The following is a 24,402-nucleotide window of genomic DNA, read 5'->3' as shown; positions in this document are numbered from 1 at the left end:
GTTGGTGGCATTTCAGTATAGGACTGTCTTAATGTTGCCAAGTGGATTTTAAGCTTCAGGAAGAGGCCAGGTTTTCCTACTGCAGGGCCCCCAGGAGTCCCAGTGCAACACTGCAGGAGGCAGAGTGGCTTTCTTAAGCTGAGCCGCAGCGGAGGCTGCAGCAGGTGGGGAGGCCCTCCGCCTCAGGCTCACAGAGCACGTCGTCCGCACAGGAGCTGAACGTGGAGGGCCTCCTCTCCAGCTGTTTAGGAAGGGAAGCAGATTCAGAGACCTTAAGTACTTTGACCCAAAGCAGCAGCCAAGATGCAGTGATGTGAGTGGTGACGACTCCGGGTGACTAAGTGCTGTACCCACTGCCCAGCCTCCAGGCTCTCCAGACTCAACGCCCTCTCTGCCTTTGTGACGACGCCCATGCGGCCCAGGCATAACCTGATCCAGCAGCTTAATTAGCACACGATTTAACCAACTACCCTTTTAAAATTAGAGATGCTAAAAATCTTATGTATCTTCAGAAAGAAGGAATGTGTGTATGTGTGTGTGTGTGTGTGTGTAGGAATGTGTGTATATACGTGTGTGTGTGTGTGTTGGTGTATGTTTTAAAATTCAAGTGTATCAGAAATTTTCAAATTAAATTAATGAAAATATTGTGTTGGTTTATGTTTTAAATTTATAAAACATTTGTCTTCAAAGAAAGGTAGAGCACGTTTTATCTCTCATTTATATTTCTAATATTTCTGAATCATCTTGTTTCCATCTGCTGAATTATGGGACTCAGCAGTAGTTATGAAATAGTAATTTCTTTTTTTTCCCTTATGTTGTGTGTGTTAACATTTGTAAATAAGAGTTTTTCTTATTTCTAGGTACAGATTTATGAATTAGAGGAACATAAGATTGAAACATGGAGAGGTAAGCACTGTTGAGTGTTAAAAACCTTTTAATATGAGGAAAAAAGTGTTCTACATATGTATAAAATGTTTTAATTTCACAGGTCCTCTTCTCTCTGCTTAATAATTGACTACATCAAGACATTTATTTCTATATTAATTTTGATAGTATGCCATACTACTATAAATATTACCCATTCTGTTTAGTACACATGTATAGAGAACCTGTAACAAGTCTTTAGACTAAGGCTGGGATATAGATGGGATATAGTAACTAGTGCCCGAGTCTCTGACCCCCAGTGGAGCCACCATTCACCACTAAGTATTACCTTCCAAATCTTTGCCTTTGTATAGAAAATGCAACAAAGGAATGCCTGAAATTAACAAAAGCAAGGATCTGTTCCTATTTAAATTCAATCATTATTTCTTTACATTATTATTATTTCTTTACGAATTATGGAGACAAGTAGAACAAGTGAACCTTAAACTAGATGATTTGGATAAAATCACATGAAAATAACTTCAAGATTGCTTTCTTTTGTTTGCAGCATTGAAATTCACCCTTCATAATCACAATACCCTTTTCTGAAATGGAGCCATTTTTTAAATTGTAATTTCATGATTGTGAAATTGTTCTGTCTTAATGAGCCCCATCCTGCTGGGTTGGTACAGAGGGGGCAAAGGACCACTCAGTAAGAATACCCTAGACAGGAGCCTGTGATGGGGATCCTTGAGGGAGAAGCCTTTGTAGGGTGTTCAGGGAGAAGCCCACATGAGAAATTGAGGGGCCAACTCAAGGAAATTTTTTAATTTAAAACTGAGATTTAGCTTTGTACTCCCATTATCTGCTTGGTATGATAAGCACCCCCTGTGACTGGCTGTGAGATCTGAACATCCGTTAGAATGCTCTAAAGAGGGCTGGGCCTCTTTTAATCCCATATGATTTAGAAGTTTCACTGAACGATATATTTGATTTATGATAGCTTTATCAAGTCAAACCAAACAAAGTAAGTCAACATAGGATCCACATTTTAGCACTGCCTATTTATGCAGTGAATAGATATATTTTAACACCAAGACAGATACTTTTTAATAAATTCTATTGTATAAGTAATGTTAGACCAAGGTTTAAGTATATTTACATTTTGATATTACATGGTATTTGGTAGTAATAATAATAATAATAATGTCGAGATTTTCTTGAATGCCTTCTGTGTAGAAACCTCAGTAAAACAAATTAATTACAGTTTATCTTTACAAAGATAATGTCTACATACTAGAAAGATCCCCAGATACAGTAGATCAGGCTTTGGTGTGGAAAATAAAAACTTAATAACATTTAAAGAACAAAGTTTGTTATAACTTTTATTTTATCTTTTAACTTGTGAAAATTAGTTTTAAAGGATTTCATAAAGTCTTCATTCGTTGAGGGTGACAGTGACTTGGTACCATTCTAGTGACCTCTGCTGGTATTGCTGTTTTATCAGATTTCTTGACTTTTCTTCTGATTTTTACAGCATCTATTGTAATACTGTTTTTTAAATACTTAACTTTTCCACAAAGGCAACATCCTGAAACAGTTTGGAAGTTGTTTAATAATAGCCATAACTATAAGTAACACAATAGTTGTCAGTAAATTAATTCGATTTGGGTTTTTAATCCTTCTAATTATTACCTGTAAATTGAAGGGTATTTTAATTTATGTAATAATTACAAACAGCAAATATGTTACTAATTACATATTTTCTTTCTATAAATACAGAGCTTTATTTACAAGAAACATTTAAGCCTTTAGTGAATATATCTCCAGATGCAAGGTAAACTTGTAAAGTTTTTCTCCTTTGAAAACATTCCATTCATTCACATTCATCTGTTTTGTTACCATGGGTGATAGATTTTTTTTTTTTTAATCTAGATAGGGCCCAGCCTCCTTAATATTAAATTCAGTAAACTTAGAGACAGTAGAAATCACAGCCATTGTTGGTCCAAAGGACTGATAATGAACTAGGAAGATGGTCATACTGAGCAGTTTGAAAATCCAGATCACCTGCAGCAGAAACCCACTAGGGAGCTCATTAAAGCTGCAGATTCCTGGGCTCTTTTCCCAGTCGGTCTTTGGAGGGTTTTAGTGCCCCGGAATGTGCATTAAAACAACTCCCCCAGGGGTCCCAACATGCACTGAAGTTGAAAAATCAGTCTCCTTAGGCACTGGTCCAGAGGTGGTCAGAGGATGGGGCTGCCCACAAGTGTTGACCCAAGCCTTCTGGGACGGCTCGGATACATTTTCAGAAATAAAAGCATTCTTAAAACTAGTGCACTAGTGAGAAAAAGTGGAATATTGATTTTTATTATTTTATTTCCAAGTCCTAAAAAACAGCTACGCCCAGCACAGCTCCTTGTCGGCAGTCACAGGAGAGGCTGGAGCAGCCAGCAGGGGGCTGGCTGCGCACGGAAGCGGCCAGTGGGCTGCGTGAAGTCAGAGTGGCCAGTGCACGGGGCCCGGCCACAGCGCCCTCTGTTGCCAGGGTCGTCCATTAGCTTCCCGAGGGGTTAGCTTCTGTCATTTCTCAAATAAAAGCATCAAACCTGCTATTAAAAAAACTGCTCTCCTAGAGATTTTTGTAGTTCACACTTGGATTTGAGGCTTATTAACAGATTATGGAAAATCGAAACTTTTGCTGAGATCTCCAGTTTAAAACTTTTCTAGAACGCTGTTTTAGGTCAGTCAACCTTTTAATATTGTAATTTAAAGAAAGACACTGAAAGTACGTTTAAAGCAGGGGTGGTCCAAAGTTTTCTAATTCTTCTTTAAAGCCTCCTAACAACTGTAATGGCTTTTCCCGCAGCCTCTTCGATGCTGTACACTCGTTGATCAAAAATAAAATCCACAGATTGCCAGTTATTGACCCTATCAGTGGGAATGCACTTTATATACTTACCCACAAAAGAATCCTCAAGTTCCTCCAGCTTTTTGTAAGTAGTTTTTAGTGTTTCTAAAGACATAGCTGCATCTACTTTAATTTACTTCAAGTAAATTGGCTCCTGTTACCCTCATAGAAGAAATCGTTAGTTTTGAGGTCTCCATTTCTAAACTTCAGTTTCTCAACTCACTACTATTTGAATTGTACATTCTCAAAGTTGATTCCATTTAAAAAGTAATCACCTTTCAGTGCAAGTAAAAACACTTGGAATTCTCTATTTAAGTGAGAATATTTTATCACCTAAAATGAGGAGAAGCAAAGCAGTTCGTGAGTCAGTCTGATTATGGAACTGCTTACCCAAGATAGCTTGAGCCAGACTGCCTTATGATGCTTTACTGGTGTCATGGTTGGGGACATGCTCAGAAGTCCTGGCCCCAGGATGGTCTTATTATTTACTGCAGCAGTGATAGAAAAGCCCAAAGCAAATAAAATTTTGACAACGGAATACCATGTTGGTCCAAATCAGGGCTATATTGTCTGTAGGTTTTCTCAACTGCATCGGAAATGAGATGGCTTCATAATCATCCAAAACTCAGAACCTCTTTGGTCGGCAGTATTAAAAAGAGGCTCAGAAGGGCCAGAGTGTTCACAGGAGGGCTTTCATTTTTTCCTTTTAATTACATGCACTGAAGTTGAGGTTATAAGTAATTGGTCAGCTAGAACCAGTACGAGGCCTCATTCATGGTTCACAAGAGATCATATTAAGAATCATTTTTTTAAAAGAATCTAGTAGTAGACATTAAAAATCTACATCAAGTTAGCTTTCCTGTCTTCTCCACAGCTTCAAATAAGGAAATAGAGCAGATTTCTAGTGTGGCGTGAAGGAGCCCAGGCTGCTCCGACCGCAGCGCAGAGGGTTTAAGTGATTGGGAGAAATGCCTTGTCCATCAAACCAGCCCTCTATTTTAATAGTCTGTGTAAATGTAACACTCATCGTGTTTAAATAAACACTAAGAAAGAATGTAGGAAGGAGAAGAGTAATTTACAAAAAAGCATGAAGTTTGGTAAAGAGGCAGTCTAGGGAAGAAGAATTAAGGAGGCGGGGACATTGTTGGTCGGACTTCCTGTCTGCCGTGGGCTGAACGCATGCAGTCGCCTGGGCACTGAGCTTTAACAGGACCCAGGGCGGGGCTGTACCAGGCTCTTAGCCCATGTACCCCCTTAGAGTTGCCATTTTAAAACAATACTAATCATGAGAGGAGCATTACGCTGTGTCAGGCACTTCACATGATAAATCTAACCCTAGCCACCACCCTCTCAGGTAGGTATTTTTATTCATCTGATTTGGAAGCGATAACGTTCAGCAAGGTTGCGTAGCTGCCACGGTTGCCGGTGGTGGTGGTGGAGCAGCCCTCCCTCCAACAGCGCCGTCCGTCCGTGTCCAGAGGCGGCTTAGATCTCGGGGTCAGGGCGCCTGGCTCACAGGGCCGACCGCGCCCGGAGGCCCAGCGCGTTTCCGTGGCCGCGCCGCCGTCGAGGGGGCACAGCCTGAGACAGGCCTTTGGCATCTTCTCCTCTACAAGTAGAGGAGGTGGCCTCTGCCAGTACTGCCTTATATTTGGGCCAATATGGTAATTAGAATCATGCTGTTAGAATATTCAGCTAGGGATTTTCAGATAAAAATGAAGAATTTTAAATAAACTCCAGAACCTGATTTTTACTGCCTTGAGATCATGTTCCGAGAAAAAGTAGCATTGCCCTGAGAGACATTTGACAGTCAGCCTAAGTGTGCAGATGGAACAGGGGTTTATCCTGCATCGAGATGGGCTAGATGACCTAATAGGTCTTTCTTTTTTTCTCTCTAAATTTCTAGGATTCTCATGATTTGAATATTGATGAACTCTTTGACTTGAACATTTTGTTTCTTCTAATTGTTCATCTTTTCCTGATAATTATAAGGTACACCAGGAGGATGGAATCAACTGTACCCTTTATAAAAGGTGGATTTTTGAAACCATAGACCTTATTTTGTTTTTAGTCAAACATGATCCTAGACTTCTCTCTTCTGACTTCTCCCTCCTCCTTTAAAACAGCCCGTGAAAAGAAAAGTTAACTTTTAAATGTTCTTTTAATTCTGTTCAGTTGGCTTGTTCTTGTTCCTAGTAGACAAAAATTGGAGTCCTCCAGTGGAGAATTCAGGATGTAGAGGTGGGATGGTGTGGGGACTAGCTTAGCAGCTCAGACAGCCACCATCAAACGCTTTGGGTTTGGAAATGTGTGGGTTCTTAATAAACATTACTAAATGATGACAGCAGGACCATGAATTTAACATGAATAATTTAAGAAGATTCTTGGTGGCTGATGGGTCTTAATTTCCAAATAGACCTGTTGTTCCCTTCTGTCCGGTTTTCCAGTGGGTGGAGAGAAGGAGAAAATGTTACAATGTTAGTGCTTTGCAGTATTTTTACTAAGTAGTTAAATATAAGCATAAACATATAAGCTGGTTTGAACAAAAGACACAGTTCTTGTATGTAACATTTTCACGTTAATTCAGATATCCGGGTGGATTGTTAGAAAAGACTAATTTGTTGCACATAGTTTTTCATCGAGTGTGGACGTGTGAACACTGAAAAGGTCTGCTCTGGCTCTAGAGCATCTGTGCCCGTCTTCCTGTCTAGATGTCTGATATGCCAAAGCCTGCTTTCATGAAGCAGAACCTGGGTGCGCTCGGAATCGGGACCTACCACAACATCGCCTTCATACACCCAGACACTCCCATCATTAAAGCCTTGAACGTCTTCGTGGAAAGACGAGTGTCAGCCTTGCCTGTTGTGGACGAGTCAGGTCTGTGTGCTGGGCCATAGCAGTTGAACAGAAACAACGGTTTATCTCCTTAGGGTAAAACTATTGTTAAATGACCTGGCATATCAGATAAGTGGGGAAATGAAAACTTAGACCAAGGAGTACTCAGGAGAATAAGAATTTTATACTGGCTTATTTTCACATTTTCCATTAAGATATGATTTCATGTCCCTTTTAAAATAGACAAGTTTATTTTGTTTAGCAATATTTAATTCTTAGTAAATATCTAGTTAAGATTGATATTAAATGCTGTTTTTTGTTTCTAAGACATTATTCTAACATACATTTTTATTTTTAGGAAAAGTTGTAGATATTTATTCCAAATTTGATGTAATTGTAAGTATTTTTAATTTTGTTAAACCTGTCATCTAGAATGCATTTAAAGCATATTCATTAGTCTGTTTCTTGTGATTTTTCCTACTTTAATAATTCCTAGCTTCTTTGAGGATGAGGACCTTATCAGAATACCATAGACTCCCCAACAGTAATTGTACTTTTAATATTCATTGGTTTAGCAGTGAGTAACATATTAGTAGCATTTTATTGTTTTTAACTTTTTATTTTATATTGGAATATAGCCGATTAACAATGTTGTGACAGCTTCAGATGCACAGCAAAGTGACTCGGCCACACATACACATGCATCCATTCTCCCCCAGACTCCCCTCCCATCCAGGCTGCCGCATAGCACTGAGCAGAGTTCCCTCTGCTATACAGTAGGTCCTTGTTGGTTATCCTTTTCAGATATAACAGTGTGTACTTGTCAATCCCCAAATCCCTGACTATTCCTTCCCTCCACCTTCCCCCCCACCCCCGTAACCATAAGTTCATTCTCTAAAGTCTGTGAGTCCGTTTCTGTTTTGTAAGTACATTCATTTGTATCATTTCTTTTTAGATTCCCCATATAAGCGATATCATCTGATATTTCTCTTTGTCTGACTTACTTCACTCAGCATGACAATCTCTAGGTCCATCCATGTTGCTGCAATGGCATTATTTCATTCTTTTTTATGGCTGAGAAATATTCCATTGTATGTATATACCACATCTTCTTTATCCATTCCTCTGTCGACGGACATTTAGGTAACTTCCATGTCTTGGCTATTGTAAACAGTGCTGCAGTGAACACTGGGGTGCATGTACCCTTTTGGACCATGTTTTTCTCCAGATATATGCCCAGGAGTGGGATTGCAGGGTTGTATGGTAGCTCTATTTTTAGTTTTTTAAGGACCCTCCATACTGTCCTCCATAGTGGCTGCACCAATTTACATTCCCACCAACAGTGTAGGAGGGTTCCCTTCTCTCCACACCCTCTCCAGCATTTACTGTTTGTGGATTTTTTGATGATGGCCATTCTGACTGGTGTGAGGTGATACCTCATTGTAGTTTTGATTTGCATTTCTCTAATCATTAGCGATGTTGACCATCTTTTCATGTGCCTCTTTGCCATCTGTATGTCTTCCTTGGAAAAATGTCTATTTGGGTCTTATGCCCATTTTTTGATTGGGTTGTTTTGATATTAAGCCACATGAGCTGTTTGTAAATTTTGGAGACTAATCCCTTGTCAGTCTCATCATTTGAAAATATTTTCTTCCAATCTGTGGGTTGTCTTTTCGTTTTATGGTTTCCTTTGCTGTGCAAAAGCTTTTGAGTTTAATTAGGTCCCATTTGTTTATTTTTGTTTTTATTTCCATTATTCTGGGAGATGGATGGGAAAAGATGTTGCTGCGATTTATGGCAGAGAGTGTTCTGCCTATGTTTTCCTCTAAGAGTTTTATAGTGTCTGGTCTCACATTTAGGTTTTTAATCCATTTTGAGCTTATTTTTGTTTATGGTGTTAAAGAATGATCGAATTTCTTTTTTTTACATGTAGCTGTCCAGTTTTCCCAGCACCATTTGTTGAAGAGACTGCCTTTCCACCACTGTATAGTCTTGCCTCCCTTGTTGCCTCCTTTTGTCGTAGGTTAATTAACCATAGGTGCGTGGGTTCATTTCTGGGCTTTCTATCCTGTTCCATTGATCTACAGTTCTCTTTTTGTGCCACGACCATACTGTTTTGATGACTACAGCTTTGTACTATAGTCTGAAGTCAGGGAGCCTGATTTCCCCAGCTCCATTTTTCTTTCTCAAGATTGCTTTGGCTATTTGGGATCTTTTGTGTCTCCATACAAATTTTAAGATTTTTTTGTTCCAGTTCTGTGAAAAATTCCATTGGTAATTTGATGGGGATTGCACTGAATCTGTAGACTGCCTTGGGTAGTATAGTCATTTTGACAATATTTATTCCATTCCAAGAACATGGCATATCTTTCCATCTGTTTGTGTCTTCTTCAGTTTCTTTCATCGGCATCTTATAGTTTTTGGAGTACAGGTCTTTTGTCTCCTTAGGTAGGTTTATTCCTAGGTATTTTATTCTTTTTGATGCAGTGGTAAATGGGATTGTTTCTTGAATTTCTCTTTCTGATCTTTCATTGTTAGTGTATAGAAATGCAGCAGATGTCTGTGTATTTTGTAGCCTGCAACTTTACCAAATTCATTGATGAGCTCTATAGTTTTCTGGTAGCATCTTTAGAATTTTCTGTATATACTATCATGTCATCTGCAAACAGTGACAGTTTCTTTTCCAATTTGGATTCCTTTTATTTCTTTTTCTTCTCTGCCATAGCTAGGACTTCCAAAACTGTGTTGAATAAAAGTGGTGAGAGTGGGCATCCTTGTCTTGTTCCTGATCTTAGAGGAAATGCTTTCAGTTTTTCACCATTGAGAATGATGTTTGCTGTGGGTTTGTCATATATGGCCTTTATTATGTTGAGGTAGGTTTCCTCTGTGCCCACTTTCTGGAGAGTTTTTATCATAAATCAGTGTTGAATTTTGTCAAAAGCTTTTTCTGCATCTATTGAGATGATCATAGGTTTTTATTTTTCAATTTGTTGATACGGTGTATCACACTGATTGATTTGCAGATACTGAGAAATCCTTGATCATGGTGTATGATCCTTTTAATGTATTGTTGGATTCAAATTGCTAGTATTTTGTTGAGGATTTTTGCTTCTATGTTCATCAGTGATATTGGCAGGTAATTTTCTTTTTTAGTGGTATCTTTGTCTGGTTTTGGTATTAGGGTGATGGTGGCCTCATAGAATGAGTTTGGGAGTTTTCCTTCCTCTGCAATTTTTTGGAACAGTTTCCGAAGGATAGGTGTTAGCTCTTTTCTAAATGTTTGATAGAATTCACCTGTGAAGCCATCAGGTCCTGGACTTTTGTTTGTGGTTTTTCAGCTACAGTTTCAATTTCAGTGCTTGTGATTGGTCTGTTCATATTTTCTGACTTTTCCTGGTTCAGTCCTGGGAGACTGTACCTTTCCATATTAGTAGCATTTTATAATTCTTTGTCTTTTCAGTACATGAGTCAGTCACTTATCCGTTACTACAGCACGTGTATATGTTAAATGGTCATGTTTCTATACCAGAGACATTGATTCATTCTGCCAACAGGCATGTGCTTAGTGCGCACGTGGATCCCTGGTCACCCATATCCCACTACTTGCTGATTGGGAACAACTGTTCTAAAGAGGACAGCAAATGTATTTAATAGCATTATGTAAAGTTCTGTTTTTTAATCCCTGGTTTAAATATACTACATTGATTTTGGTCTTACATCCTTCCACTCGATACTTTTCCCCCATTCATTTAAATTCATTTCCTTAGAGTTTTACATTATTTCTAAGAAAGGGAACTGAAACTTTGATAGCCCCAAACCTGCATACCGTTTTTTTTTTGCCTTAATATTGACCATAGCATTAAGTATTCTTTTGTAGCTGTCTCAGACCCTTTTGTTTCATCTTATTCTGTTTAACATAACCGACACCAAAAAATAGGCTTATTGGAATTTGGTTGGGTGGGACCGTGTAAGGTTAATCAGAACCTTGAGAAGCCATTCAGATCTACAGGGCTTCCTCCGTGATTACTTGATCCCGATGGGACCCTGCAAAGCCTTTCTAGCAAAAACCTTGTTCCCTAGCCCTGGGGACTTCTCACCCTTTGCAGGTGTTGGTCCACCTCGCAAAAGACTATTCATTCAGGGAATGTAGGGTAAGAGTGGAGGGATAAATTAGGAGTTTAGGACTAACAGATACAAACTATTGTATATAAAATAAACAAGGCCCTACTGTATAGCACAGGGAACTATATTCAATATTTTATAACCTATAATGAAAAAAAATATATATATATATAAATAAGTCACTTTGCTGTACACCAGCAACTAACACTACATTGTAAATCAACTATACTTCAATTAAAAAAAAAAAAATGAACCCTATAGGGTAAGAATAGGGGAATCTTCTGTAGGACATACAGTCAGAATTTAACCGTTGCTTCATAATAAAGGTACACCTTATAAGCTTTAAGTGATTATTGATAAGATGATGAAATAACAGTACTGATGGCATGTCATAAGCTGGTACAGTCGTACTAAGTTATGATAAACATCAATGTTTTTAAAGATCAGGCTGCTTTGAACTAACTTTGGTCATTGATGTGAATTGAAATGAAGGATATAACTCACTGTTACTTTATTATAGAACCTTGCTGCTGAAAAAACATACAACAACCTAGACATCACAGTGACCCAGGCCCTGCAGCACCGGTCACAGTATTTTGAAGGCGTAGTGAAGTGCAGTAAGCTGGAAGTACTGGAGACCATCGTGGACAGAATAGTGAGAGCCGAGGTGAAGTGGCTGCACCCGGGTCCCTCCCCACCTCCCCGTCTGCCACGAGCACTAACTAGGAAACAGTGCCCCAGGAATTCTGAGTCACAGGACCAGCCCGTGAGGCAGCCTTCCAGGCCAGTCCGGTGACACAGTCTCCCTGCTCCAGAACCTAGCACGTTTCTTGGCACATAGTAGGTCATCTGTGAATGTTCACTGAATTGAATTGAATTTATAAGTCCTGACATCATAGCTGAATCAAATAAGGATACTTTCATGGTTTTAAAACATACTTGAGAAAACAGAAGTCCCAAGAGCTTTAAGTTTCCTTAGAGTATTGATGAATTTAAAGCTAAAAATGTGTAATTATATGGTTATAACAAGTAAGTCAATAAAATGTATTCTGATCTTTTTTTTTAAGTTAAATGGTCTGTTCATCTCCTGACCGTGAGCACTTGTGTCCCCCTGTATTTTACTGCCTGTAAGATTTTTTAGTATACTTTGCACAACACTCTGAATAAAAGATAAGCAAGATCATTTTATAGTGTATCTAATTCAGTATACCCATTCCCAAAATAATTTCTTTCCTTTCTTGTTAGGGATAGGAATGTTGTTACCCTCTTCATCACTCCTTAGGACTGAAGGATGCAACTGTGTTCCTTCTAACCCCTATTAGGCAAAATCAATTCATAATAAGTCTGCTTTGATTTTTATTTAAAAGCAAGAATACAGTCCCTGAGGAAAAGTACCTGGTTATTTTTAGGCTAATTGCAGGCGACCTTAGCCTGCTTTCTGAAAGTTACCTGTGAAGTGGTGTGTTGGGTCAGAGCACAGAGCACAGAGCCCGTCTTCGGGAGCCAACGTTGCCCAAGTCCACCTGCCCTGCTCCTGTCACGTGTGTTGGAGGGTCCCACCCTGCTGCGTCCTCAGCAGAGCTGACTCCCCCCAAGCTTCAGCTGCCATGGCCTTTACCGTTTCACTAGTCTCAACACGAAGTCTTTTTCTACTTGAATTTAACATCCATTACTAGTTTTCCAGAGGGTTCTAATTGACTTAGGAATACATCTAAGCTTTTTATTGTTCTTTTTTATATGCCTTTTGAAGATCGTAAGCAGAAATAGGTAAGACATTCCTCCCTAATTTTAAGGACAACGGACCACATCCATCTGATGGAATCCTTTATAACAATTAAAAATCATGTTAAAGGAGAATACTGTTGATATGGAAAAACAATATATTGCTAAGAGAAGGGCCAGTTACTATATATAGTGTGATGCTTTGTGTTAACAAATGTGCACGTGCATAGAAAAGAGACTAGAAAGACTCACCCCGCAGTATTAACACGGCTGTCTCTGTGGAGAACGCCAGCACGCCTCCGTGTTCCCAGGACCCCTGTTTGAGCACGTGCTACTGTCAGGTAGGAGAAGAAAGTGATTGGCTTGTACTGGAAGTTCATCTGGTGAGCAGCACAAACTTGAATATGAAAATAGGTCATTGAGAGAAATACAGGTGTAATTAAAGTTTTCTCAAGTTACCCACCTTGACTTTTTTCGTCATTAAAATAATTTTTTTCACCATATGACTCCTTGTTGGGGGACAAAGACCAGTTTTTAGCTTCAACATGTATATATATATATATGGGTGGGTGTGTGTATATATATACACACACACACATACATACACATATATATATGCACATATTTTATATATATATATACTTTTTTTATATATACAGTATATTTTTGGCTGCACTGAGCAGCTTGTGGGATCTTAGTTCCCCAACCAGGGACTGAACCAGGGCTCTCAGCCATGAAAGCACAGAGTCCTAACCACTGGACCGCCAGGGAATTCCCAGCTTCAACATAATTTTGTTAAGAGAAGGGTATACAGTATCAGCGATGATTTGGTTTATTTATATGACAAATATCACACTAGCTTTTAGAAAAGAAACATAAGTTTAGACTCAGCAACAGATGATAATATTTTTGGTGGTCATTTCTGTCTGGCAGAACTAATTCTAAGTGAAATGGTTTCCCCTTGACCTTTAGTAGTTCAAAAGATAGTTATTTATCATTATTAAATGTTAACAACAAAATGTGTCTAGTATAGAATATAAAGCATTCCCTGGACCTAGATGTAAATCAACTTATGATTAAAGTTAATAGATAATTGTGTTATATCACAGGGTTATTGAAGAACATAAGTTTTTCTAGAGAAGCTTTTAAAAGAAATTTATGTTGATTAGCATGAGAAAGATGACAAAGTGATTTCTCTTTTAACCGAAAAGCACGCTATGATGTCAAAAGCATCACCGGCACAGTATCATTAGAGACAAACTATAAAAATGATTTCCCGGCTCCTCCCATCTCCCTCCTGTGCCACCCATTCTGTAGCAGCGGGTTTTAACTGTTCAGTGTGGAGAAGAGGATCTCCAGGGTAACCGACTGGCATGTGGTTGCCTCAAGCCTAAATTCTAAAGCTTTTAAATCAGAGAAGCGTGGTGCTCTCTCCCTGCTTTCCTGTTTTAAGGACGCTTTGTTATAGGAATACCTCAGAACATGGTCCACTCACTTATAAAAGACTTTCAAGTAGAAAACAAGACGTGAATGTAATTTATTTCACTTTATTACAGTTGATCATCCTCTGACTGTTACTCTTAATATATGAACTTCATAGAGAAAAGAGAAAATATAATCTAAGAGCAGTGACCTTTTATTTAGTTTCACTGCTTATTTGGACTTCTCTCCCAGGTAAAACCAGTTATTTGATAGTTAATAGAAACCGAGATACAACTTTTAAAAATTAAAAACCGTTTAAGAGATTAGAAGCCACATGAAGCAGCTACTGTGATACTTCATGTTTCGAGTTGTATCTTTCATATATTAATATTTTGAAAATAGAAAACTCAGCAGGACATATCTGGCTAATTTTTCTTAAAAGTAGTCAAGCAAATCAGCATTGCCTTTTAACAGAGCCAAGACCATTGCATGGCTCTGTGCACTGTTCCTTTCTCTCATTTGTGGGATCTGTTCATTGTATAGCACACGAAAGACTTTTTCTAACGTCCATTTTAAGCCTTTACTTATTTCAACTTTCACACGTGGCCTCCTTTCCTCTTCTTTGCAGGTCCATCGGCTGGTGGTAGTAAACGAAACAGACAGTATCGTGGGTATTATTTCCCTGTCGGATATTCTGCAAGCCCTGATACTCACCCCTGCAGGTACAAATGCCAGTGTCTGACCTTTACTGTAAGTGCACAGGGAGCCCAGGCGGGGCCGGGGCGGGGACGCAGGCAGCAAGCCCCCCCTCGCCCACCTGCCAGCCGCAGCTTTCTGTGCAGTACTTTGTAAGCCATTTTCATTTTCTTTGTGGTTTTGAAGTTCTCCTATTCTACTTGAGTGAGAGAAAAGTTTATAGAAAGTATTCTGACTTAAGAGCATCCTGTCGACACCCAGAGTGCTTAAGTAATCGAGGATTCATTGCCATGATCGTCATAACCTTGCCCATTAAAAAGTGAAGATCTCCTCAGTGTTGCTTTATGTTTAGGACTACTAACTGGAAATCAGGAGGGAAATTCTTTGGGATCTAAGTATTGAAACCATCTACCCTTCAAAAAAAAAAAAAGCTTACTAGTGGTGAGTATATAAAACAAATGACCTACACAAACTTTTTTCCATTAATAGTGTATGGAAATTACGTTAACTGCCAAACATTGGTGACTAAACTCATCTTCTGCCAGATTAACTCTAAGCAAACCCTCAGGTCACAGTCGGGGAGCCCGTGAGGCAGGGGGAGGGAGGGGCCTTCGGTGTTTCTCCTGTGTCACACAGTTTAATCGTTTAATGGCTGAAGGGGTCCTAAAACCACCAGCCTTCCACTTCCCCTCCCCACCCACACGAAGTACAGACAACCCAGCCTCAGGCCTCACAGATGAAGGCCAAGACAGGAGACTAAACCATGTGCCCTTTGAACTCTTAGAAGTTGAACATTAAAATGTGCCTTTACTAGGGTATTGATTTTTCTTTAGTTCGGAAATCAATCAGACTGGCTAAGACTAGTTTTTACAGTTGGCCTATAGCCTGAAGATACCCACCCGAAAAGAATCCCCATCACCAGCGAGAAAACAGATTGCGCTGATTGAGAGTGGCAGGGGCGTGATTCCGGGGGAGCGGTGACTCCCAGCAGGCCGTAGAGAAGCAGCAGCACCTGGACGTTGTTAGAAACGCACAGGTGGGGCCCAGCCCACGTCTGCTGAGTCAGAAACTCGAGAGACGGGGCTTGCTGCAGTCATTTTCAAATTTCGGATATGTGAGAACCTGAAACTCGTGGTAACCTCTTTTTAATCATTACTTAAGTTTTAGTACAGCGTTCGAGTTCAACCTGTGTGCACACTACAGAGTGATCCCCCCCCAAGTCCTGCTATCATCCACCACCATACAGCTGAGCCTCTCACCCCCTGCACCCACCCCCACCCCCTTCCCTTCTGGTAACCACTGCTGTGTTCTCCATGTTCTTCTGCTGTCTTTGTTTGTTCATCACTTCTGGCTTGGGTTTTTTTAGATTACACATATGAATGAAACCATATGGTATTTCTCTGTCTTGATTTATTTCGCTCAGAAATAAGTGAAAGATCCATCCATGTTGTCAAAAATGGCAGGATTTCTTTTTTTTTTTTTTTTTTTATGGCTCATGATAATCTCTGTAGTCATGAAATAAGAAAAGGACTAAAAGATGTGAGACTGTTCATAGCATTACTTGTAATAACCTCAAACTGGAAATAACCCAAATATCTTTGAGCAGAAGAACGGACAGACTGCATTCTGTTCATTAGTGGAATGCATTGACGGTGAACACACGTAGCTGTATCGGACGGTGGATGAACCCCACAGACGAAGCAGAGCAAGGAAGCAGGACCAATGCAGAGAGTGTGACTGCATTTATATACAGCTGACCCTTGAACAACATGGGTCCACTTATACGTGAATTTTTTTCAATAGTAGATACTGCAGTGCTATGCAGTCCATGGTTGGTTGAATCCACAGACGCTGAACTGCGGATACGGAGGGGAATCGTGCATACAAAGGATGAGTTGTGGGTAGCGCCCCAGTGTTGTTCAGGGGTCAGCTGTGCAGCTCCTCTGTGTGTGTTAGGAAGAGGGCTCACCTCCAGACAGGCTCATCCCCACAGGCACGTAACTCGGCACCTTCAGAAAAAGACACCCCTTTTCTAGTCGGCGGGCCCTGGGCCAAGGCACACAGCTTGCCGGGCTGAGTCAGGCCAAATGTCAACTTGCTTCCGTCCCCGTGGCCAAGATTGTTTGTGCATCACTGATTCAGAGTAAGCAGTTCTTCATCCTCTCTGTGCCTTGGCGTCACAAACCGTAAGAATGAGAATGTTCGTCTGGATGAATTTAAACTTCCATCCAGATTTGATATTTCAAAAATTCTAAATTATTAATGCAACTCAGCATTAATGAAAATGCAAGGAGGAAACCTGTTCTACAGCTGGATTTGGAATGTATGTTACCACAGAAATAAATATTGTAAAGACAGGGATAGTCGAATTAGAATTCTTTGTAGTATGGTGTGTATAATGCTGTTCATTTAGGAAAATGCCCTGTGTTCCTAATAACTGGATTACCAGTGAACAGAGGGAGCACCTCCGTCAGATCAGACGCTAGCATACTCGGGTGACCGTGTGGTGTAAGCATCGGACTAGAGGTCCAGCCTGGGCAGCCCAGCCCCGCTGTCCCCTCGGAGCTGTGTGAGTGTGGGCCAGCTCGCTGCTCACCTGTGCAGCCTCCGTCCCTCCCTTCAGCTATAGGATGAGCAGCCCGACACAGGCCTAGTGGCCCTCCAGAGATCCTCTGATTGAAACCACAGCTGTGCGTGAAGGCTGTGTGCCGTCAGACCCCGTACCCGGGACAAGCCCCATACCCTGGACCAGCACTGCTGGGTGCATGTTTATGGAATAATCAGTAAGAGATGCTTTTTGAAAGAATCCACTATTATGTGAATAAAAGGTACCAGTGGTTATTCTTTTCACCAGATACTGGACACAATTCCCCATTAAGGATACTGATTCGATATAGTAACATCTTCTCTTTTTTAAAAAGTTTTTAGCAGTAGTTCATTGTCCAACTTAATTCAGACTATCCAAACAAACCTGAGTATCCACATGTGCAGCTAGTGAGTAAACAGCCTGATGGCAGTAGCTACAATTTTTTTAGCCCCTTATTTTTATAGATTGTTGATCTCTTTCAAAGTCAAGTGTCTTCTAGTGTCTGATGAGAAAATACGGAATCTGTTGTAATGAAAAAAATGGCAGCTCCCCCCTCCCAACCCATTTCAAAATATCCTGGCAAGGTGAGAGTAGGTTTTATGTGCAGTTACTGTAAGCATGTTTAATGCTTTTACATTTTTATAAGTATGCACAACAGAAATACTTTGCACCTTCGCTAAAACTTAAATACATATTTCTTTTAAAAACTTTTAGCAGCAGAACCCTCTTCTTTTCCAAATTAAACCTTGCATATTTACAATTATGACACGCAGGGAATTCCCTGATGGTCCAGTGGTTAGGACTTACGTGCTTTCACGGCCGTGGCCCAAGTTCAGTCTCTGGTGGGGGAACTAAGATCCCTCAAGCCTCGTGGCATGGCCAGAAGAAAAAAAAAAAGGGCTTCCCTGGTGGCGCAGTGGTTGAGAATCTGCCTGCTAATGCAGAGGACACAGGTTTGAGCCCTGGTCTGGGAAGATCCCACATGCCGCGGAGCAACTAGACCCGTGAGCCACAACTACTGAGCCTGCACGTCTGGAGCCTGTGCTCCGCAACAAGAGAGGCCGCGACAGTGAGAGGCCCGTGCACCGCGATGAAGAGTGGCCCCCGCTTGCCACAACTAGAGAAAGCCCTCGCACAGAAATGAAGACCCAATACAGCCAAAAATAAATAAATAAAAATTTTTTTAAAAAAAGTAAAATCTATCCCCAAAATATTTAAAAAAAAAAAAAAAAAAGAGTGCCAGAATTAAGATATGCAAAATGGATTCAAAGCGTGCTGCAGTGACGGTAGGTGGGGGTGGGGAGCCTGGCGCTCCCCTGCTCATTCCCCACGTCTCCTAAGGCTCTGCAGGTGCGGGGAGGTGCCACCAGGCAGAGAACCACCACTGCGTTCATCTAGGACATGCACAGCTGCAACGTATTTTTATATTGCTTTGAAACTTTCGTTTCCCATCTCCTGATAGGCGCCAAGCAGAAGGAGACAGAAACCGAATGACGACCGTGCGTGGGGGAGCCCTCGCAGGAGAACTCGAACAAAGATGCTGGGTCGCGCTTTGCCTCATGAACACTGACCGCGACGGAACAGAGCCCCATGGCTGGGAACGTGTATCAGGGTTTAGTGATGGGTGTTTTTTCCAGTGATGTTGCAACTAAGCATAAAAAAGAAAGATTTTGTGTTTGAAGATGCGAGCTTGCATTAAAAGACTGTTTTCAGACCGTCGTCTGAAAGATTTCAAATGCTGTATGTCATTAAAGTGCACTGTGTCCTGAATTTCTGCTATTTTTCATTTTAAAGAATTCACTGGTATCTAACAGGTAATATGACATAAGGCGAGTGTGTGGCATATTGAGATCTAGTGCCTTATGTCAGAACAGCGATATGTCATCACTACTGCCCATCGCAGCTGGAGCGCGTCCTTGTGAACTGACACTGCTGGAGTGTGAACGTCTGAATCTTTACCAAATCAGTTTGTTTTCATTAGATTTGTTGAATAGCTGTAATTTGAATATAAATAATTACTTTATAAAACTTTAATGATGGTTTTATGTGTTAGTGTTCTGTTCTGAACTATAGTGTAAACAAGGCTGATTTACAACAGCTTTATTTATTTTTACTTTCATGCAATTTTTTACACATCTTTTGGTGGGTAAAACTTCACCGTACCCGTTAATAAACCATTGGTTGCTATTTTAAAAGGGCAAAATTCTCATTAAGTTTGATCTGGAAAGGATATGACTTCTCAAATAGCCACTGTTAGGTTTTAAAAGCTGAAGTTTCTAACAGCATTTGTGGGAACCTCTCTGTGGGGCTGCAAACAAAGTGCCGGGAAGATGTCTATTTTTTCTTGTGTTTTGACATGAAAATCATGACGTTTGTGTGATTGCTGATGCGATTGTTTTGTAAATTTTACTGTGGCATATACAGTATTGTCATATGGTTGAGGAGAAACACAATGTTTCCTAATGTAAGTGCTCTGAAAATGTTGACACTATATATATATATATATATATATGTATATATATATATATGTGTGTGTGTGTGTGTGTATATATATATAAGTATAGTTTGGTTTTTTGTTTTTGGGGTTTTTTTTTTTGCAGATTGAAAAATTAAAATAAATCTTACTATCTGCCATCTTGTTACAGAAGTTCTTTAAAATACTTTGTATTTCAGCACATTTCTTTTTTTAACATCTTTATTGGAGTATAATTGCTTTTCAATGGTGTGTTATGTTAGTTTCTGCTTTATAACAAAGTGAATCAGCTATACAAATACATATATCCCCATTTCTCCTCCCTCTTGCGTCTCCCTCCCACCCTCCCTATCCCACCCCTCTAGGTGGTCACAAAGCACTGAGCTGATCTCCCTGTCAGCACATATTAAAATTCTACATGCAGTTTCCCACTTAGATATTTCTCCCCAAATAAAGGAGAACATGAATTCTCATATTCTTTTTTACATCAACAGAAAAAAACCTTAATGATTTGATTCATAAACTTTCTCTCTCCATTATTAAATAGAACATATTTAATTAAAAATTGCCATGCAGATTTTCTTGTGCTAGGTGTCAATTTTTTCATCTCCTAGTAGGCCAATACGAGAGATTTTTGTCTCTGTTTTCCCCATAGAAATAGTAGTGGTTGTGACTTAGGCTAATGGTAATACTTGGAGAACAATGAAATATCAGAAAGTTTTTAAAAACCCCTTTTAAAACTGTGTCCAAAAAAAAACACAAAACCAAATACCTAGGAATAAACCTGACCAAGGAGGTGAAAGACATATGCTGGGAACTATAAAACACTGATAAAGGAAACTGAAGATTATTCAAAGAAATGGAAATACATCCCATGCTCTTTGATTGGAAGAATATTATTAAAATGGCCTTACTACCCAAAGCAATCTACAGATTTAATGCAATCTCTACCAAACTACCATGACATTGTTTTACAGAACTAGAATAATCCTAAAATTTATATGGAACCACAAAAGACCCAGAATTGCCAAAGCAATACTAAGGAAAAAGAACAAAGCTGGAGGCATAACGCTCCCAGACTCCAGACAATACCACAAAGCTACAGTAATCAAAAGAGCATCGTATTGGCACAAAAACAGACATATGGATCAATGGAACAGAATAGAGAGCCCAGAATTAAACCCACACACCTATGGCCAATTAATCTTCAACAAAGGAAGCAAGAATACATAACGTAGAAAAGACAGACTCTTCAGCAAGTGGTGTTGGGAAAGCTGGACAGCTGCATGTAAATCAATGAAGTTAGAACACTCCCTCACACCATACTCAAAAATAAACTCAAAAATGGCTTAAAGACTTAAATATAAGACATGACACCATAAAATCCCTAGAAGAGAACATAGGCAAAACATTCTCTGACATTAATTGTACCAATGTTTTCTTAGGTCAGTCTTCCAAGGCAAAAGAAATAAAAGCAAAAATAAATGGGACCTAATCAAACTTACAAGCTTTTGCACAGCAAAGGAAACCATAAACAAAAATGAAAAGACAACCTATGAAATGGGAGAAAATATTTACAATGTGATCAACAAGAGCTTAATTTCCAAAATATACAAACAGCTCATACAGCTCAATATCAAAAAAACAAACAACCCAATCAAAAAATGGGCAGAAAACCTAAATAGACATTTCTCCAAAGAAGATATACAGATGGCCAACAGATACATGAAAAGATGCTCAACATCGCTAATGATTAGAGAAATGAAAATCAAAACTACAATGAGGTATCACCTCACACCAGTCAGAATAGCCATCATCAAGAAGTCTACAAATAATAAATGCTGGAGAGGGTGTGGAGAAAAGGGAACCCTCCCACACTGTTGGTGGGAATGTAAATTCGTGCAGCCACTATGGAAAACAGTATGGAGGGTCCTTAAATAAAAACAGGGTTGCCATATAATCATGCAATCCCACTCCTGGTCATATATCCAAAAACACAAAAACTAATCCGAAAAGATACATGCACCCCAACGTTCATAGCAGCACTATTTATGATAGCCAAGGTATGGAAGCAAACTAAGTGTCCATCAACAGATGAATGTACAAAGATGTGGTACATATATACAATGGAATATTACTCAGAAATAAGAAAGAATGAAATAATGCCGTTTGTAGCAACATGGATGGACCTAGATATTATCCTACTAAGTGAAGTCAGAGAAAGACAAATTATATCACTTATATGTGGAATCTAAAAAAATGATACAAATGAACTTATTTACAAAACAAATAGATTCACATAGAAAACAAACTTATGGTTAACAAAGGGTAAAGTGGGGGGCAGGAGTAAATTAGGAGTTTGGGGTTAACAGATACTACTATATATGAAACAGATAGGGCTTCCCTGGTGGTGCAGTGGTTAAGAATCCGCCTGCCAATGCAGGGGACACGGATTCGAGCCCTGGTCCGGCAAGAGCAACTAAGCCTGTGCGCCACAACTACTGAGCCTGCGCTTTAGAGCCCGTGAGCCACAACTACTGAGCCCACGTGCCACAACTTCTGAAGCCCGCGCGCCTAGAGCCCGTGCTCCGCAACAAGAGAGGCCGCGGCAATGAGAAGCCGGCACACGGCAATGAAGAGTAGCCCCCGCTCGCTGCAACTAGAGAAAGCCTGTGTGCAGCAACGAAGACCCAACACAGCCAAAAATAAATAAAATAGATAAACAAGGACCTACTGTATAGCACAGAGAACTATATTCAATATCTTGTAATAATCTATAATGGAAAAAAAGGAAAAAGAATATATATACACACACATATGAATCACCTTGCTGCACACCTGAAACTAACAAAACATTGTAAATCAACTATACCTCAATTTAAAAAAGAAAAAAATACTTGGGAAAAGGAAAAAAATCTCCAAGCTGCTAAAATAACACAGTTTTTAAACTCAACGTACCTATTCTCAATCCGCCCCTTGCTTGTGTAGCATACGGGAGCGTGCACAGCCTATGCACGCTGTGAAGGAGACATGCTGTGTGTCTTCCGCTTCAGAAGACAGCTGGGAGCCACTTAACAAAGAACCACATTAGCACTGTCTCTTCCCACGACGCACACACATGTCCTGCAAGCCTCTGACTCTCCCCCAAGCATACCTTTTTTTGTTTGTTTAAGGGTTTTGAGTTGTGTGGGCAGGTCAAGCACATCAGGGTGTGGAGCAGATGTAAGTGTTACACACGTTGGCCTAAGTGAAGCAACCTGGTCTAGCGGTCAGGCTACAACGAACGAAGATCCATTATCCTTCTGTTTCCACCTAAGAGTTATTTGTTCCCAGCAAATGATCAAGACTGGGTTACAGGGCTTCCCTGGTGGCGCAGTGGTTGAAAGTCCGCCTGCCAATGCGGGGGACACGGGTTCGAGCCCTGGTCTGGGAAGATCCCACATGCCGCGGAGCGGCTAGGCCCGTGAGCCACAACTACTGAGCCTGCGCATCTGGAGCCTGTGCTCCGCAACAAGAGAGGCCGCGACAGTGAGAGGCCCGCGCACCGCGATGAAGAGTGACCCCTGCTCACCACAACTAGAGAAAGCCCTTGCACAGAAACGAAGGCCCAACACAGCCAAAAATAAAAAAAAAAAAAAAAAAAAGACTGGGTTACAGTAAACATGCTTCTCCGTGCCCCTCTAGAAATAAGGAAAGGTGGCACTTGAAGGCCAAGTGAAGGAAGGATTCTAAGGGGAAATGTCTAAACAATTTGAGACATAGAGCTCACTTTGGAAACCCCTGCAGGACAAGCCTCAAGTGTCTGTAGCGCCCTCATCACCTTGAGGCTCGCTAAGACCCAGCGGGCCCTGGGCTCACTTGAGCGCCCACTGTGACTCTGGCTCTCACACCGACAGCACCTCCAAAGATTGTTGTGAACAAAAGTGACGAATCTGAAAGGAAGAGCGTATCAGAAACACCACGTCTGTTCCAGAAATGGAGGGCATCTGTTCTGTATTCTAATCTCAGAAAAACTTATAGACTTATTGAGCCGATAACATTTCTCATAACATTTTTTTAGAGAAACATCTTTGCATGAAGAGACAGTCCTCTTAAACCACTGGTTCTCAATCTGGGGAGGTTCTGACTCTAGAGGACATTTGGCAAAGTGGAGACATTTTTGGTTGTCACCACTGGGGGTGGAGAGAGGGGCTGTGTGCTACTGGCATGTGGTGGGTAGAGGCCACAGGTGCCACAAAACTCACTGCACTGCACAGGACGGCCCCCATGACAGAGTATCCAGCCCAAGATGTCTGTAGTGGTGAAGTTAGAAACTCTGCCCTAAACAATTAGAATCTTCTTGGTATTGTGATTGTATTTGTTACTTCCTAACTGAATCCACCTGGTCTTTGGAAGAAAAACTCAGTGGGCAGCCTTTCTGGGAAAGGAGACAATTGAAATAATCCACAGGCCAATTCCATGGGTCCATATGACCCTCATCACAATCTCCTTCCAAAGCATTTTCACCAAAAAAGGGGCTTTTGCTTTGCTTAATAGCACTCTAAGGAGAAGACTGCTACCCACAGGGAAATATGTGGAAAGTCTATTTCACTCAGCTATTTTATTTTCATAAAGAAATCGAGAACAAACTCTAAAATTGTTTCTCACGTAAAATTACCTGCAAAGCTGGCGTAATTTAAGTCCGTGTATGAAGCACGCTTAAAACACCTTCACGAGAAACCCCTGAAATTCCGTCTCATTGTGGATCACCCCATCTTACTTCTTGTTCCAAAC

The 24,402-nt window shown here is 40.3% G+C and overlaps 1 protein-coding gene across 8 annotated transcripts in view; it reads left to right on the top strand.

The window, feature by feature from the left end:
* The window catches only part of PRKAG2 (protein kinase AMP-activated non-catalytic subunit gamma 2), a 278,947-nt gene extending 259,757 nt beyond the window's left edge, over nt 1-19,190 (top strand). For 7 of the 8 annotated variants that reach the window (XM_082473796.1, XM_082473795.1, XM_082473797.1 and 4 more), the window contains 8 exons: nt 861-906; nt 2,647-2,701; nt 3,731-3,857; nt 6,484-6,649; nt 6,966-7,003; nt 11,250-11,396; nt 14,502-14,595; nt 18,619-19,190. In XM_082473796.1, coding sequence (XP_082329922.1) covers nt 861-906; nt 2,647-2,701; nt 3,731-3,857; nt 6,484-6,649; nt 6,966-7,003; nt 11,250-11,396; nt 14,502-14,595; nt 18,619-18,650 — 705 coding nt within the window. In that variant the 3' untranslated portion in view covers nt 18,651-19,190. Of the gene's footprint in view, nt 1-860; nt 907-2,646; nt 2,702-3,730; nt 3,858-6,483; nt 6,650-6,965; nt 7,004-11,249; nt 11,397-14,501; nt 14,624-18,618 lie in introns of all 8 variants that reach the window. The other variant, XM_082473794.1, reaches the window with a different exon arrangement.
* Nucleotides 19,191-24,402: the final 5,212 nt, after the last annotated feature.

Source organism: Balaenoptera physalus (assembly GCF_965194825.1).
Source record: "Balaenoptera physalus genome assembly, chromosome: 8".
Taxonomy (NCBI): domain Eukaryota; kingdom Metazoa; phylum Chordata; class Mammalia; order Artiodactyla; family Balaenopteridae; genus Balaenoptera; species Balaenoptera physalus.
The sequence above is the reverse complement of the archived record's forward strand: the minus strand, read 5'-3'. Positions and strand labels throughout refer to the sequence as shown.